We start from the raw sequence: 16,292 nt of genomic DNA, 5'->3' as shown, positions 1-16,292 counted from the left end.
TTTTGCTGTTCTTTTTTTTTGTGGCAGGAAAGAGATGAAGGCAGAGGCTGGGGTATACAGAAAAAATGAAAGAAAGGAGGGAGAGGGGAAAAGAAAAAAGCTATGATTTTGATTAGTCATCGCTCATCGGTGCAGAAAACCTTTTGTCTACAGCCGATAATGGTGCTTCCATTATTTCATCAGCCAACAAAACCTTATGGTTTGTGCTGCGGTTCCGCTAGATACATAATATCTCCACTATTCAGGAGTGAGAAAACTGAACAGAGGAGGATAGAGGGCCAGAAAGTAAGTCATTCTAGAATCTAGATGTTTGTGGTTTTGAAACGTGTTCCTGCCAAAAATACGGTGTCATGCTGAGCTGCATTGTGCCAAGGCATCACTGTGACCAGTTCCATGCCAGATTGGTCTCGACTGGGCTGCGTAATCCAAGCACGACTCGGATATGCACTGGCAGAGGGGGTCTTGTAGTAACAAATTGTTGTTTGTTGGCACGATCACCATCATGCCAACTGTAATTGGCTTGATGGTGTTGTTTGAATGTAGTTAAGCAGTCGGAGGCAGAACAGCACTTTGGAAATGTCCATGATCAGCATTCACACCAACTGTCAACTGCAAATGGTTGCATTCATTCATTGACTTTAAATGTTTTACAGCTATAGCGATTTTACCCAGGGCTGTCACGATTACAAATTTAAGTTGACGATTAATTCACAATCATAAATAATTGCGGTTAACGATTGAATTGTGTTTTTGGCATTGAACATTGGGACATATGAATAAATAATACATTTCTGTTTGCCTGGTAATCAAAAAAATGCACAGGGCAGATATGACAAATAACTGAAAGATACAAAGAATTTACTGACATATTCATTATTTTTATACTTTTTAAAAAATTGCGGAAATAGCTGAGCTACAAGCTTACACTCTTATGTCACGAAGTTATGCGATTTAAGCTTGTAGATGTGCTATTTCAGCTTTTTTTAATTTATGAAATTGTTTCAACATGGAAACTATTTTTATTTTTTAATTATTTTTTGGCTTTCACCTTATTATTATATATTTTTTACGGAGGGATAGATTTCTCACACGACGAGAGAGAGAGAGAGAGAGACACGTCCGCATTGTGAGCTTACACAGTGTGTAGTGTGTGTTAGCTAACGTTGGCTATGTTTTTTGTCTTTTAACCTGTAGCACTAGCTAGCTATACTCAGGCAAATATTGAAGTTATTAAAAAAGAAACCCGACCAGGCCTGGCCTCACCTGACGTTTTAGGGCCGGGTCGGGCCTAAAATCTATGCTATTTTGTCGGGCCGGGCCTCGGGCCTGATCAGTTAGGGCCCAGTTAGGGTCGGGCCCGATGAGAACTCTACGGAGGGATAGACAGTAGGCTGACAGGATATGGGGAGAGAGATGGGGGACGGGGGGGGGGGACATGCAGTAAAAGCCGTCAGGATCGGGAGTCGAAGCCGCGGCACACTGCCAGACTGGATTACCAGCCAAGGTGCCTGGAACACTGAGTCCAGGCCAACATGGAAACTATTATGACAAAAAGAATTATGATTATCTCAAATAATTACGACAGGCTTAGATTTACCAAATCGAAACCCTAACCCTTCAGACCTGTCGTTAACACAACAGGCTTTTGACATTGGTATTAGCAATTTTAGATTATCCTAACCATGTCCTTCCCTACATTGGTCCAATGTTCCGTCTGTGAAGATGGGTCTGGGTGGTAACGGTGGTCCATTCAGAGCTCAGGCTTATGGCCAAGGGCCCCCAGGACCAGGCCAGCAGCAGCGCACTGCGCAGCAGTTGCAGAATAACGGCCTGCCTCCCTTCCCCAGCGAGCTCAAAGGGGCTACCGTCACCAGTGTGCCAAACATGGTGAGTCCCTGTCTGCAAACAGATTTTATTCTAAAAACGTTGGGTATATATCTGTCTCCACTAAACCGCCTTTCATAGTGTCATTGTACACAGTACAATACAGTACACTGTAAACAGCTACCACCGCTTTTATGTCTTAACGGATGCTAATTAACCCTTTCAGCGCTATCATTTATTGAAAAATTAGGATCTAATTCACGCCAGCATTTTTTTAATTTGAGCTCTTATTTTGAAAAGCCACATTTTCAGTCGACCGGAAGTGGATTATCCCTGCAAGCTAGACGGCCAGACAGCCTTTGTTTATATGATCGATCTATGCCGGAGCACTGGAGAGCTCCACGTCGCCGGGTCTGTGCCGTCAAAGAAACGCTGTTTTGACCAAAATGCCATCTGGGACAAGGAATAAGAGATACAGGCGATTGAAAGAAACGGATAGAATGGATTATTATGGCGACGACGATCTAAGATGAACGATCCAGTGCTGTGCTAACAACATTGCTAGCTAACCAGCTAACGTAAGCAGCATTATGGCTCGGACGATCGTATGCACTATAGGGTGTACCAAAACTCCTGGAGGGTGCGTCAACATATGTGTCACGTGGTAGCGGCCGCCATACTTGCTGGCTTGTCTGGTTTGTTTACATTGAGCGACTATCCGTGTGCTTGTATACGTTATTTTTTTAAACTGACCTCACACTGGTGCAGACTTGCTCAGTAAATAAGTGCCACAGCAGGTCGCGTCGAGGAAATGAGCCATAAAACGGAATTAGATGTTCAGCTTTTGACGAGTTTACAAAAAGACGTAGAATGGCTTGGATCTCGGCTGTACGGCGCACGGGCGCAGAGACATAACGTTCAACAAAGTATCTAAGCACAGCCGTGTTTGTTCACAACATTTTCCTTGTCCTTGTAATGTATTTGGGCCCGACGTTCTTTCTATCCATCCTGGTGTTGTCGCCAAGAACAAGCTCAATATTTACAAAAACATACCACCGTCACTCTATTCTGAGTGATGTGGGCTAGAATTGAATGCCCACGAGAGGGCCGTCCCTAGCTTTTCAGACGCCGCCCCCCTCTTGGTGACGTACACGTTTTCACGCGCTATAAAAGCGCAATTGACAAAGGTCTTCGGCAATGGCGTTAAGCGTCAGTATCAAAATTAGGCTTCAATTGACAAAGGACTTCGGCAATGGCGCTGAAAGTATTAAAGTAATGCAACCAGTCAATAATTTAATATTAATAAAAAACAAACCTTAATTAATTTGAAAATGTTGAATTTGAAAAACATAAATTATCATGATGTGAAAAGTCTTACGCACATCATACAATAATAAAAACTGAATTTATATCCAGATAACACTTTCATATTCAAAAGAAATTGGGCCACTTGCTTCTAAAATAGGTAATCAAGAAATAAAGAAGAAATTGACAACACAATACCACAGAATAAATATATTGCACTGCTGTAATCCAAGCAGGTATTACTGGACTTCGACATGAAAATCTGTCGTACACAAAGTATGAAATCCAATTTCACATCTGTTGTGGTCTATTGCAGACACAACTGTTCACCAAACCGTCTTCTATGTTGTCCCAGCCCTAGTGTGTGAGAGGTGGCATGGCTTCTAAAGTGAGACTGGTATAGCTGCTGTTTGCAATTCTCAGAGGGAACAAGGTCATTATTTGACACTATTATTCTGTACTTTTACTTGAAAGCCTTCGGATGAGAAAACAGACTGGCGTGCGTGAATGGAATGCACAACCATCGTGGCAACAACCATGTCCCTCATATTCAGTATTTTCCTGTGCAATAATATCTGGTGGATATGTAATGATTCATTATGATTGTGGTGGGGAATCGGAGCTTTGTAGCTTGTAGCAGTGGCCCACCATGGCTGGGATGGATGGATGGATGGATGGACAGACAGACAAGTTTTTGAGTGGGATTCCAGCCTAGTTTTACCTCCTTAGATGTCTTAATTTTTGATGATTGGCTCTGATGCTTCTCTGAAGGACGGCAATGAGATGACAAAAAGGGTTCATGCATTAAATTACAACTCGGTCACAATGGCATTACTTTTTTGTGAATCTATGGGAAAAATGAATGGCAGATTTTTCAGTGGTGCCAGAGAACCACGCCCACTGCTATGCCCTAATACATCTGGCTCAGTTACACACCATAACAATGGGATTCAGGTTCAAAATGGTCAAAGTGTGCTTTGCCCCTGGAAGTGCTGCTTGCAGCATTGTCAAGAACTGCAGTATAGCTCGAGAACTGCTCATCTATGAACGTCTGAGCACCTGTGTTCCTTTATTTTGCAGCTGTACAGGTGCTTAAGATGGGACTGTTTTGCCTGGCTTCCAGGCTACTCGAAGTGACCCAAGCCTGCTTGATTGTATCACTTGTGTAAGCTGCAATTGATGGGTAATCAATGGGTAATGAGTTTCCATGTGTGTGAGGGAGAGCACAGAGCAGGCAGAAAAATGTTTGCTGTGAAGAGAGAGGTTTGCTGTGCTGTTTGACCCTACAGAAGAAGCATTGTTTGTAAGTTTAATGTTTATTTTCTTTTACTGGGGAGCAAGACTCCTCATTCCTGACTCCTTACTCTTTTTGAGCGGTGCCTCCACTCCATTATGGAGCTATTGAGCAGTACAGGGACAAATACATTTTCCATTCGACATGACGACAACATTTTGTCACCATTCTGCTCCATTGAGCATGATGGAAAAAAAAGTTCTACACTAATATTAATCGTTGGGCATAAAAGGGACGAGGACTGACTGATACAGAGATCTCCATGTATGGGCATATCGGTCAGATCAGGTGGATGTAGAACTCTAGATGTGAGGCTGAATCTCATGGGACCTTTTCATTAATTAAATGCATGCATGTCATTTTAATGAATGTAATTTTATTCTATGTAATTTGGCTTAATTATGACACACCATCTTTCTCTCATGATGCCTCTCTGCCAGTCAGCCTGTTCAAGTGTGTCCTTGCCCTCACCCTTCCTCTTTGCTGAAGTGATCGCAAACAGCTGATCCTTCCTTAATTTCGTTCCGACGTTAATAAATGTGACGGCTGAAATCGATCTGGCACGCCCTATGAAATCAAGCCTCGCCCTCGTTTTTGCGACATGAACAACTGCAATACGACCTGGAAACCATGGATACAGGAAAAACTTGCTGCCCGCCTCACCCCCCTCTCTCATACACACACACACACAGACGCACGCACGCACACGCAACTTGCAAGCCCAACTAACTGGTGTGTTGTATCTTAAATAAATAAAGAACGAACACCTGCATGAATTAAATAAAGCTGTAGGCCTCCTACCCTGTGTTTCCCTCTCACCTCGCTTGCCTTTCTGTCATGTCCACGCACGCACGCATCGCTATGAATGGAATACGTTTGTAGGCTGGCCTATATTAATTTTACCCATTCGTGCGCAGTGCACGGCGAAGGCGATCAGTGAGACTGCGCACTGCTGTGATAAGTCCTGTGGGTTAGTGATGCCTGCATGAGAGATAGGCTACCATGTCGTCAAGGCAGTCATAATCAACGTTTATGGAGTGATTTGATCATTGATGAACGAATCATAAACATATGGATGAAGGCTTGCATGTGTGCTCGTGTGCTGGGCTGGTGACGCACGCCGCGGTCCCGTCCTCCCGACCCCCAAAAATGATCTCGCTTTTATCTGAACTGTCAAAGCACTTATTTAAATGGTGAATGATTAAGCCCCTTACGCCTATAGCCTGCTACAATTGCAAATAGGCAAGCTGTATGCTTGTCATTGTCACTTGGAAATAAAGGCGTGCAGTCCATGTGCTTTTTTTTTTATAATATCACAGTGATTATATAGGCATCTGATGTCACGCTCATGCCGCATGCGATGCGCTCCCAAATCGCGCTCGCATAACAAGGCCAGTAAAGCACTGTTTGATTAAGCACAAACTAATACATTGTAAACATGTTATATTGTTTTTAATTGCGCGATTTTAATTACTTGTAAAGTTGGAAATCTCTCTTTTTCTTTTTCTTTTTTTTACATGTGTATACAAAAACAGTTTTATATTAACATTTTAGGAGTGAAAACATATGTTTAGATGCCTGTGACAGCGTGTCAGCAGTTCAGACAATGCTCCTCCGCTGTTCTACGACAGAAAAACAGGTGAGGACAAAGCGTACGACAGCTCCCGACCAGACGTGATTTTTGTCCTGGCACAAGTTCAATTTCATGCTTTGGCGGATATGGTAAATGCCGAAAATTGCGGTAATTTCGGCTCGCACCCATATTCTGGCGTACGCACGGTTGATAAATGAGGGCCATACTTTCTATGGCAGGATCTACCGGGAGAATCTAGACGCAGCTGAGATTAATTAATTAGAGCGACAGAGAGGTGTGTGTGTGTGTGTGTGTGTGTGTGTGTGTGTGTGTGTGTGTGTGTGTGTGTGTGTGTGTGTGTGTGTGTGTGTGTGTGTGTGTGTGTGTGTGTGTGTGTGTGTGTGTGTGTGTGTGTGTGTGTGTGTGTGTGTGTGTGTGTGTGTGTGTGTGTGTGTGTGTGTGTGTGTGTGTGTGTGTGTGTGTGTGTCAATTTAACAAAGGTGCAGACGATCAGAAATCAGAGAGTGATCGACGTTTGCGATACTGTATGCTATTATTGAAGTGGACTCGGCCCCGGACTTTTTTTTTCTCCCTGGAAATAAAAACGTCTGGGTTTCCGAGGCTACACTAAATGTAATGCCTACAATTCCAAGTGCTTGTCAGCGTGAGGGGTTCCCCAGTTCAGTTCTGATCTAGCATACACGACTAGACGTGCATACTGTAGGTGGAGAGACAAAACATTACCTGAACACTGTGGCATCTCAACAAAGCATGAAGTGAGTGGCAAAGTGAGTTTAATGTTGTGTAGGTAGGTACTAAGGAAAGAGAAAGTAAAAGATGAGTGTTGTTTTAGCGGTTTTAGATATTTTTGACAGGGGGGGTTGGTGGGGCATTCGAACAAGTGGCTAAATATGTATTTTCTACAACATTTTACAGCAATTTCTTTATTATTTACTAGACCCCAGGAAATTACATCTGCCCACAAAAGATCACAGGATCTATTGAATGTGAAGGGGGAAGTGACCTACGGCACACAGTGCAGTATGTGGCAGCGGTGGCCGAACGGTTTGCGGAGCAGTCTTGATACCGGAATGTCGCCAGTTCGTATCCCCGGACCGGCACGTTAAAATTGCCACCGCTGAAGTGCCCTTGAGCAAGGCATTGAACCACTACCATGAAATGTTCTATGAGCAGGGCCTGGCTGTAAAAGTATCTGATGCTTAGTCCAGTTACCCTGGGTAAATATAGTAACTTTGCTTTGCTTTGGCATCCCCCTTCAGCCTAATGCTAATGCCTACTCACTTCTAAGTTCTAATCAGTGGTGGAAAATTACTCTTAATGTTTCAAAAGTATCAATACTGCTGCTATGTAGAAACACTGTTACAAGTCTGGTATTCTCTCTCTCTCTGTCTCTCTCTCTCTCTCTCGCCCGACAATACCTTATTTAAACTACATTTTTGATGATCACCTCAGTCCAATACTTTAGTTTTATATTGTATTTAACCATTAGTTCGCAATGGCAGCAGTTATGCAATTATTAGACTGGGATCGATTCACTTTGCAGGTTGTTTGATTGCGACCAGAGGTCGCAGTTAACTATGAAACCTTGCGACCTTCTCGCCCTCAGGCGTCTTACTGGTCCAATCAGTGTGACTGTATGTGTGTGTGTAACCTACTAGATATGCATGTACCTGTAGTAGTAGCTGGGCTCTAGATCGAATCACACTGTTTTGTTTGGAACAGAATCCAGGCTTTCCTCGGGTACTATGGAAAGCCTGGTAAGCACTGGGGTTATGCGATAATGGTTCAAGTTGGAGCAATTACTACCCACGAACACGGCTAGATGCCATGTTCAGCAGTTGAGCAGTAGCTAGGCTGGCCTTACTACCAAAGAACGTATCCACTATTCTGAGGTGATTCATGTTTGCCTCCAATCCAATATTTGTTTTGGCTCCAGCTAACGCTCTGACATATTCATGATGTGCAGATAAAGGGTTTGTTAGACCAAGGTGTCCTGGCACGTTGGACTAGATTGATGTGTCACTGCTATGGATCTCTTGAGTTGTGATTATCACCAGTAAGGTATTGATCCAGTGTATTAAAGGGTGGTCTTTTTCTTCCCCTTGTAAGCAGCTCCAACAGCAACCCCAGCAGCAGGCCGCCATGCTGTCCCTGGCTGCCGGCGGTGTGGCGGTCCCGGCCACCGGCCCCACGGCCGACCCGGAGAAGCGCAAGCTGATCCAGCAGCAGCTGGTCCTGCTGCTCCACGCGCACAAGTGTCAGCGGCGGGAGCAGGCCAACGGGGAGGTGAGGGCCTGCGCCCTGCCCCACTGCCGCACCATGAAGAATGTCCTCAACCACATGACCCACTGCCAGGCCGGGAAGTCCTGCCAGGGTGAGTCCCGACTGACGCAGCATTCATCATTTACAGTAGAGTTCAGTAACACTTGCTATTGCAGTGATGTAAATAGGTTTTCAATGTAATGAGTCCTGGGATGCAGGGATGGTCTTTTTAGTTGAGTCCCAGCCCAGGGACATTTTATGAGTCCCACTTCAACGACGTTAGGAGTCATATTTTGCCATTTTTTTACAAATTGCAGCATTTAACTCCCATTTCATTTTATATGGTTATAATGTGGTTATATTCATGTAGAAAACCGAAGAAGAAATGATTATTATAACTAAAGCTAGCAAAATAAACTAGAATAAAAAACAGTACAGTAGTACAGTAGTGGATCCCGTGGATGCAGAGGTTGTTTTATTGCGTCCCTTAACTATAAACTGCGTTTTGGGATGCAAAATGCACCCTATTTTAATCTCTGCTATTGATTTAGACCGTGTTAATGCATTGGTTGTCTTGTGTTAACCTCTTAACAGTTTCACTGCAGCCATTTTGAAAAGGGAAAACGGCCTAACGTAATAATGAATTAACTAATTGTAGGTGTGTTTCATTTGGGTGTTTGTGTGTGTGTCGGCATGAAATTAAAGGTACACTTTGATGATTTTTAACCTAAATGCCACTGGAGATTGGAGATTTCCGCATATTGTGGGGAAATCCACTGGAGATTTGGACCTATACTTGACAAAGACCGTAAGGTCGAAACGTCGTATTTTTTGCCTGCCTGTCGCATAAAGTGAGTTGCGAGCTCCTGCGTTCTTTTCATGGATGGAGTTTGGAGCCATGGATAAATTGATAGCTACAGTAGCTACAGAAACACATCATCACATCCTGTTTCAGGTCTCGACGAAGAATGTGGGATTCTGTAATTTATCTCCTTAACTACAGGATTTATTTACAATAGTCACCAGTTCATTCATTTTGGAAAAGACCCTGCTGCTACGGGCGGCGGTTAGGGACATTAGACTGAATCAATGGTGGCAGTAAAATAATCAATTCAGTCCTTTCTCCATTCCCTCGCTTCCTCTTTCTGCCTGCTGTCCATGTGAGACCAGTAGCTCTGCCCTGAGCTGCTGTCCATGTGAGGCCAGTAGCTCTGTCCATGTGAGGCCAGTAGCTCTGTCCATGTGAGGCCAGTAGCTCTGTCCATGTGAGGCCAGTAGCTCTGTCCATGTGAGGCCAGTAGCTCTGTCCATGTGAGGCCAGTAGCTCTGTCCATGTGAGGCCAGTAGCTCTGTCCATGTGAGGCCAGTAGCTCTGCCCATGTGAGGCCAGTAGCTCTGTCCATGTGAGGCCAGTAGCTCTGTCCATGTGAGGCCAGTAGCTCTGTCCATGTGAGGCCAGTAGCTCTGTCCATGTGAGGCCAGTAGCTCTGTCCATGTGAGGCCAGTAGCTCTGTCCATGTGAGGCCAGTAGCTCTGCCCTGAGCTCTGTCCATGTGAGGCCAGTAGCTCTGCCCTGAGCTCTTGTCTGTCCATGTGAGGCCAGTAGCTCTGCCCTGAGCTCTTGCATAGCTTCCCTCAGCCCCTTGTTTGTCACGCCACTTGTCGTGGCCTAATCCAGACATGACACGGGGAGGGATTTCCACCTTGAACAAAACACATCCCTGTGGGCCTGCCTGTTGAGTTTAGTCCTCTGCAGCGAGAGCTGGCCCCGAACATTCAACAACAATTGTTCCGAATAAGGCTGCAACTAGCAATTATTTTCTTTTTTTGTCAAATATGTTTTTATTGAGAACAGATTATAAATTGCTACACAAACATAGAGTAAATAAGTAGAATTATCGCTAAGGAAATAAATGCTAGACTGTAGACTACAGTCTAGCAATTATTTTCTTAGCGATTATTCTATTCATTATTGTTTTGTTTGAATAGACTAAATTGATAAGTCGAGTCAATTGAGCCATACATTAAACGTAGCCATAGCCGTACAACGATGTGTAAAATATTACACAATGTTGTGTAAAATAACATGCCCAAAATAGGGATGCCAGTTGAAACTGTTGCAGCCCTATTGGACTTAACTGTCTCTCTATGCTATATTTATTTGTTCAGATTGTTTGTGATTTATTGTACTGTAATTTTGAAGAATTTTACTGTATTCTTAACTAAAACGTGCAGGAATGTTTGAAGGTTTGTACGGAAACACCAGTGAATGTCTGAAGCTTAGAACATGACAGTTCAGGCCAGCACTATCCACATCCCGGTGCTGTCCCTCGTTCCGCAGTGCACTTTATACAGTTGGAGGCCATCGATATTGTCCTTTTCTTTTTGCTGATGTTTGCGTGATCTGCGCAAAAGGACAGTTAACCCATTTTAGGCGGGAACCCCTTTTGGTGTTTTAAACATTGTTATAATTTAGCTATTGAAAAATAGCAGATCTACAAGCTCATAGTGCGCCACCGAGTGGCGCGCTACGAGCTTGTAGGTCTGCTATTTTTGAAAAATCGTGAAAATATTTATTTCAGAAAACTGGAGGATTTAGAAGGATTTTTTAAAATTTTGAGGTCAGGCCTAAATGGGTCAAATGATAAGGGACAATATCGGTGGCACCCAACTGTACGTTACGCTTTCTCTCGTCTGCTGTCTGGCTCTTGAATTCCCTTAATTTGTTACAACCTGCACTGCTCTAATACTCAAATTTCCCTCAAGTCAAGTATCATTTATATTTGGCTCAATCCCCTGTATTGGTCGTGGACTATTTTGTGATGTTTAATTGTATAATTATTGCATAATTAACCAGAGAGTAAGAATACTGTATGTTCGTCAACAAGCCAAAACAATTTCAAGCTAGAGTCAGTTGAAGGGTATTGTATTTTGGCTCCTACTATATTGAATCTGGAGTGTGATGTACAGTACCTGCTAATGTAATTGTTATGTGTGTTAATGCATTCCCCTAACAGGTGTGAAGCCATGCAGTAATTGTCCCTTGTGTGTTAAGCATTATAGCCAGGCTGCCAACTGTCTTCTTTAGGGTCTGTCTTGGACTAGTCCAACCAAGCATGGCGTTCTTATGTCCTGTTGGCACGGACACGGCCAAGTGACGAGTAACATGATCTGCGGAGTTGTGCACCAAGAACATGCTGTTTGGTTCTCGGGCCCAAACAACCGTCCTAGACTGAAAATTGGTGCAGTGTGCCGAATCAGAGGACACACTCATTGCATTATCGAACCCTTAATTTACTATTTAGGGTGCATTGATGCAAACAAACCGCAATACACCTGGCTTAGCAGAGCGTGCAAAATATCCGCTGAGTTTTGTCGTTCAAATTCTAAAATGTTTAAACTGGTCTCTAGGTTATGCTCACCGCATTTCTGTATTTACACGCAGTGCGCCAGAACCGTAGAAAACTGTTAAATTAATCTTCTAGCCTGCCAGACACGTAGCTACGTTATCTAGGGTTTATATTATTTAATCCATGTTTTGATCCGATCGTATCATTAGCTACCGTTCATTAGCACAACAGTCCAAGTGGGACAGTGGCCGTGGCCATTTTGAAGATGCGTGCGCATTCACTTGCATTCAATGGTCCGCGTTCAAATGCCTGGATCTCCAAACTGGCGCAATGAAAACAAGGTTTTTCAACGGCCGACAGCAGGTGCTGTGATACTCGCTGTCGGGTCTTTTCTGCACCGAGCGAGAGAACAACCGGTCAAGACACCACACACAGCATTTTGTCATTGTAACATGCGGTTATGGATATTTGGCTCGTCAATAAGTGTTATGCGCGATAAAACCTTGGCAATGAGTGATTTAAGGCTGGCGGCAAGACGGTTAATGGAAAAAAGCTGAACCTAATGCCATTGCTCAGTTGAGCACGATGCCCAGAATGTGTTTCAAGACACCTGTGTTTACTAGTTGTTCACAGAGCGCTCAATTATTCTTCAGTGTTAACAGCCCATTTTGAATGTGAAGACAAACTGATTTATCAACTGTTTGAGACTCTCCAGTTTTGTCATTATGCCAATTCCAAAAATGCCCTCCGTGGTAAGCAGGTGTTTTACTCCTGCATTACCCAGATGCCTGATTACTAAAAAGTATTCCATATGTACTATTTTGTTTATTTCCACAAAAGAAATTGCTTGATTCTTGACTACTACTACTACTGTACAACATTAAATAATGTTTTTGACTTAATAAACCGTAGCAGAAAAGGTTTTGGATGGAAACGTATTGGGAGGTCAAGTAGCTTTTTATGTAAAGGTTCTACCTGCTGATCTCTGTCTCTTCCTGTCTCTCCCAGTGGCACACTGTGCGTCGTCCAGACAGATCATCTCCCACTGGAAGAACTGTACGCGACATGACTGTCCTGTCTGCCTGCCGCTGAAGAATGCCAGCGACAAGCGGACCCAGCAACGTGAGTACACCACCATCCTTGTTTCTGACCGACAACTTGACTGACACGAAGACAATCCTTTCAATACAGACAAAAAAGACAGCTTTTATGTCACTTAACCCATTATGGGCGGGAACCCCTTTTGGTGTTAGCATTATGATATGCTTTAGCTATTGAAAAATAACAGATCGGTGGCGCGCTATGAGCTTGTAGGTCTGCTATTTTTGAAAAATCGAAGAACGACTGACAAACATAGCTTTTTCAGAAAACTGTCAGGATGTAGAAGACATTTTTTGAATCTGATCTCAGGTCAAAATAGAACTGCTTTTTTTTTTTTTTTTTTTAATTGCAGCCTTTGCAATGTATAGTACCTATTGTTCTCTGCCATTGCGATATCAATATACATTTATTAATGGTTTACCCAACAGCTTATTTATGTTATATATTAATGTATTGCCGTCAATTTCGTTGGCCATTTCTGACATGCACAGAGAATACGTGGATTGATGTCTTCGATAGAACATCACTAGACCACTTTTAATTGAACATGTTGCAAATTAAATTATTTTAGACTTCAGGAAGGAAGTCTACAATTGTTATATTTAAAGGTTTTCTTCATTTCTACAAGTCAAAGAGTTCTGGGTTATTGATTTTCTTTGCCAGTCTAATTTCAGTGCTTGGTGTGGTTGCTTGCTGCTACATTTCCCCGTGGCTTCCAAGGTTTCAAGTTCAGTTTTTCTTTGCTGGAAGGCTAAAGGCCTTGTGCTTCCTTATCAGTAGTATGGTCATCACTTCTCAATCAACCTCTCACTTTGTCCAACTATACATCCTGCATATGGCATAATGATATATTGTGAAATGTAAAAACAATTGAGGTACAATGCTAAATAATTGCTTAAATGCCTTCAAACAAGGTGTACAAACAATTGGCTTATGTTCTTATAGCCTGCTCAGGCTTCTTGGGAACCCCTCTCCACTTTGTGTCCCATATGGTCAAAATGTATTTGTTCTGTGTTTTACATATGTTTTTGCACTCAAAAGGGCTGATTAATCACTGTGGAACATGTGATTTCTTACTTGTGCCATTTTTTCCAGTTAAGCTGCATTAAAAAGAATCATCCCTGATTTATAAGCCATTCATCACAATTTGATTAATGTTAGAGTAAATGTGTTCGTACTGTTGCTAATAGTTGCTAGCCTGCTTTTGTTAATCAGTTTTTGCTTGCTGGCTTAAAGGAGTAGTTCACCCCCAAAATGACTTATTTTCTATCAATTACACACCCCATGAAGCCTGGAAATAATGGAGATTTTTTTATTTAGTTGTTGTCACATTCCTGAGCCTATAACTTTGATGACCTCACATGGCTGCATGTCAGGAACTGGTTGGGCAGCTGCTGTATGTTTGTGTGTTGGAAACGGAGAGAGGGAGCGCTCTGAGCAGAGGGAGCGTTTAGACTTGAGACGGTTTATTTCCTGCAATGTGCTTGCCCGTCCGCTCCACTGTGGCTGAGAGCTCCATGAGCCGAGAGTCCAGTCCCGCTGGGCTGGTAATCTGACACACAGGAGGAATGGGAGTTGGGTTTGGGGGACCTGGAAAGATGTGAGGTAGAAAGTGAGCGGTGGAAGAGACTGGGGAGAGAGGGGTAGTGTGCTGAAGCGGGGCTACAGAGAGATTTGTTAATTTAGTTAATAACAGTTGTTCTCTTTATGACGTCTTGTCTTGGCTTCCCCACTTCTTCTTAATCTCACCACTGTGCGCGGCTTCTGTCATTGCTGAGAGCATTCCAGCGTTTGTTTATCTTTTGGTTTGCGTTTTGGAAAGTACAATGCCACGACTTGTGCCTTCTCCTGCCAAACCAAACAACACGCAGGACTTCTTTGTTCTGTCTCCTCCGATTTTTCTCTCACACATATGGAATACTTTTTTAGCTCAACCGAGGCCTGACCCCCGGAAAAATATGCAACTGTCCCCGGAGGGATTTATGCATTTATTTATTCAAGTTTGTTTAAAGCTTTTATGGCTTAGATTAATGCTCTGTTTTAATTTAAACTACTCTCCTATGACTTCAGTTTAAGAAGTGATATTTTAGGATCGTGTGCATTTGTGGTATTTGGAGTTGCCACTGCTCCACGGCCACTCAACACAAATACAAACACTGTACTTATTTGGTGATAGATTCATTGATGACGCCAGCATAATGTTTCTCCTTGCAGCCATGCTAAGCTCCCCGAACGCGAGCCTCCAGAACTCCATGGCCTCGGTGGGTGCAGGCCAGCCCAGCGCCCCTACCATCAACACCTCCACCGCCATCGACCCCAGCTCCATGCAGAGGGCCTACGCGGCACTGGGGCTCCCCTACAGTAGCCAGGCTTCGGCCCAGCAGGCTGCGGGACCTGGTCAGACGGCTGCTCAGCAGAATGCACAGGGGCAGCTACCGCAGCAGATGAGATCCGTCAATGCACTTAGTAAGGCTCTTTAAAAGCTATAATATGACACAGATGCGTCCTCAGGTCTAAATGGGTTAAACTACACTAAATGTGGATTATTTATGGCTATGGGGCAGACAACATTACAGCTTTCTTCAACAGTTTGAGATGTTTTTTGTGTCATGAAGGCACAGTGTGAATGCATGAGATAAAATAAATACTATAAATTTAGTTTTGCATGTAGTTACTATACAATGTGTAGCGGCAGCCAAGTATTTTAAATTGATCGTAGTAGGCTTTCCTGCTCTGCTCAAATAACTTTGGCGCACACCTCAACCATGCTCAAGTGAAAGTAGAGCGGTGTCCGTTGGGCACTGGCCTACTTGGAACAGTGCATGTTGGAAATGCAGCCCCACCCAGTTATTATGTCTGTGTCCCTTTTTATGTCCATATATCGAGTTCTTTGGCAGGCATGCCCAAATATGGAGTCAATGCAGATGTCAGAATGATGTCAGAACAGGCCAGCTCCATATATGGAGCAGAGGCCTTTTGTTGAGGTTGTGGACAACCGTGGGTCCTACCGTCTTGACACCGGGCACTGCACTCCCTGTGGGAGTGTGGAACGTGTGTGTGTGTCGAATTTGAAGGCGGTGGGTAAATGGTTCTTGAGTTACGTGCATTACAGCTGTACACGCGTACGTGCAGACAGACATACAGGGACATGGTGCATTTATTGATAGATATGCCCCATGACTGTACATTTTACTTTGATGTCATTATGACAGCTAGAAATATTCTGTGTATACCACGGAAACCGATGTCAGTGTGACATCACAGCATGACGTCACATCGCCTTATATAAACTGACGTACAGGGCAGTGCATTATCATTAGCATTAATATTGGTAATAGAAGATTAGCATTTGAGCAGATCAAAGTAAGAAGCGAGAAGAATCTTCCGAGAAAACCTCAGATTACACGCTTGTGATGCCTAGGACGTCCACACACAAATAAAACCGCAGGGTGCCTGGGACATGTGGACAAGTCTTAAGGTCTTTTTTATCGATATAAAACGGGATCGCTAATTTGTTTTTGTTTTTACAGCGGCCTCCTGGTTTACTGGCTGACAATCTTCC

General features: G+C 43.5%; 1 protein-coding gene across 6 annotated transcripts in view; it reads left to right on the top strand.

The window, feature by feature from the left end:
* The window catches only part of crebbpa (CREB binding lysine acetyltransferase a), a 68,606-nt gene that overhangs the window by 25,277 nt on the left and 27,037 nt on the right, over window positions 1-16,292 (top strand). For 3 of the 6 annotated variants that reach the window (XM_079498081.1, XM_079498084.1, XM_079498079.1), the window contains exons 3-6: window positions 1,723-1,887; window positions 8,127-8,391; window positions 12,638-12,751; window positions 14,945-15,196. In XM_079498081.1, the coding sequence (XP_079354207.1) occupies window positions 1,723-1,887; window positions 8,127-8,391; window positions 12,638-12,751; window positions 14,945-15,196 (796 nt within the window). The remainder of the gene's footprint in view (window positions 1-1,722; window positions 1,888-8,126; window positions 8,392-12,637; window positions 12,752-14,944; window positions 15,197-16,292) is intronic. The other 3 variants (XM_079498080.1, XM_079498083.1, XM_079498082.1) reach the window with 3 other exon arrangements.

Source organism: Electrona antarctica (assembly GCF_951216825.1).
Source record: "Electrona antarctica genome assembly, chromosome: 4".
Lineage (NCBI taxonomy): Eukaryota > Metazoa > Chordata > Actinopteri > Myctophiformes > Myctophidae > Electrona > Electrona antarctica.
Note: the sequence above shows the minus strand (reverse complement) of the source record. Positions and strands in the feature narration are given on the sequence as shown.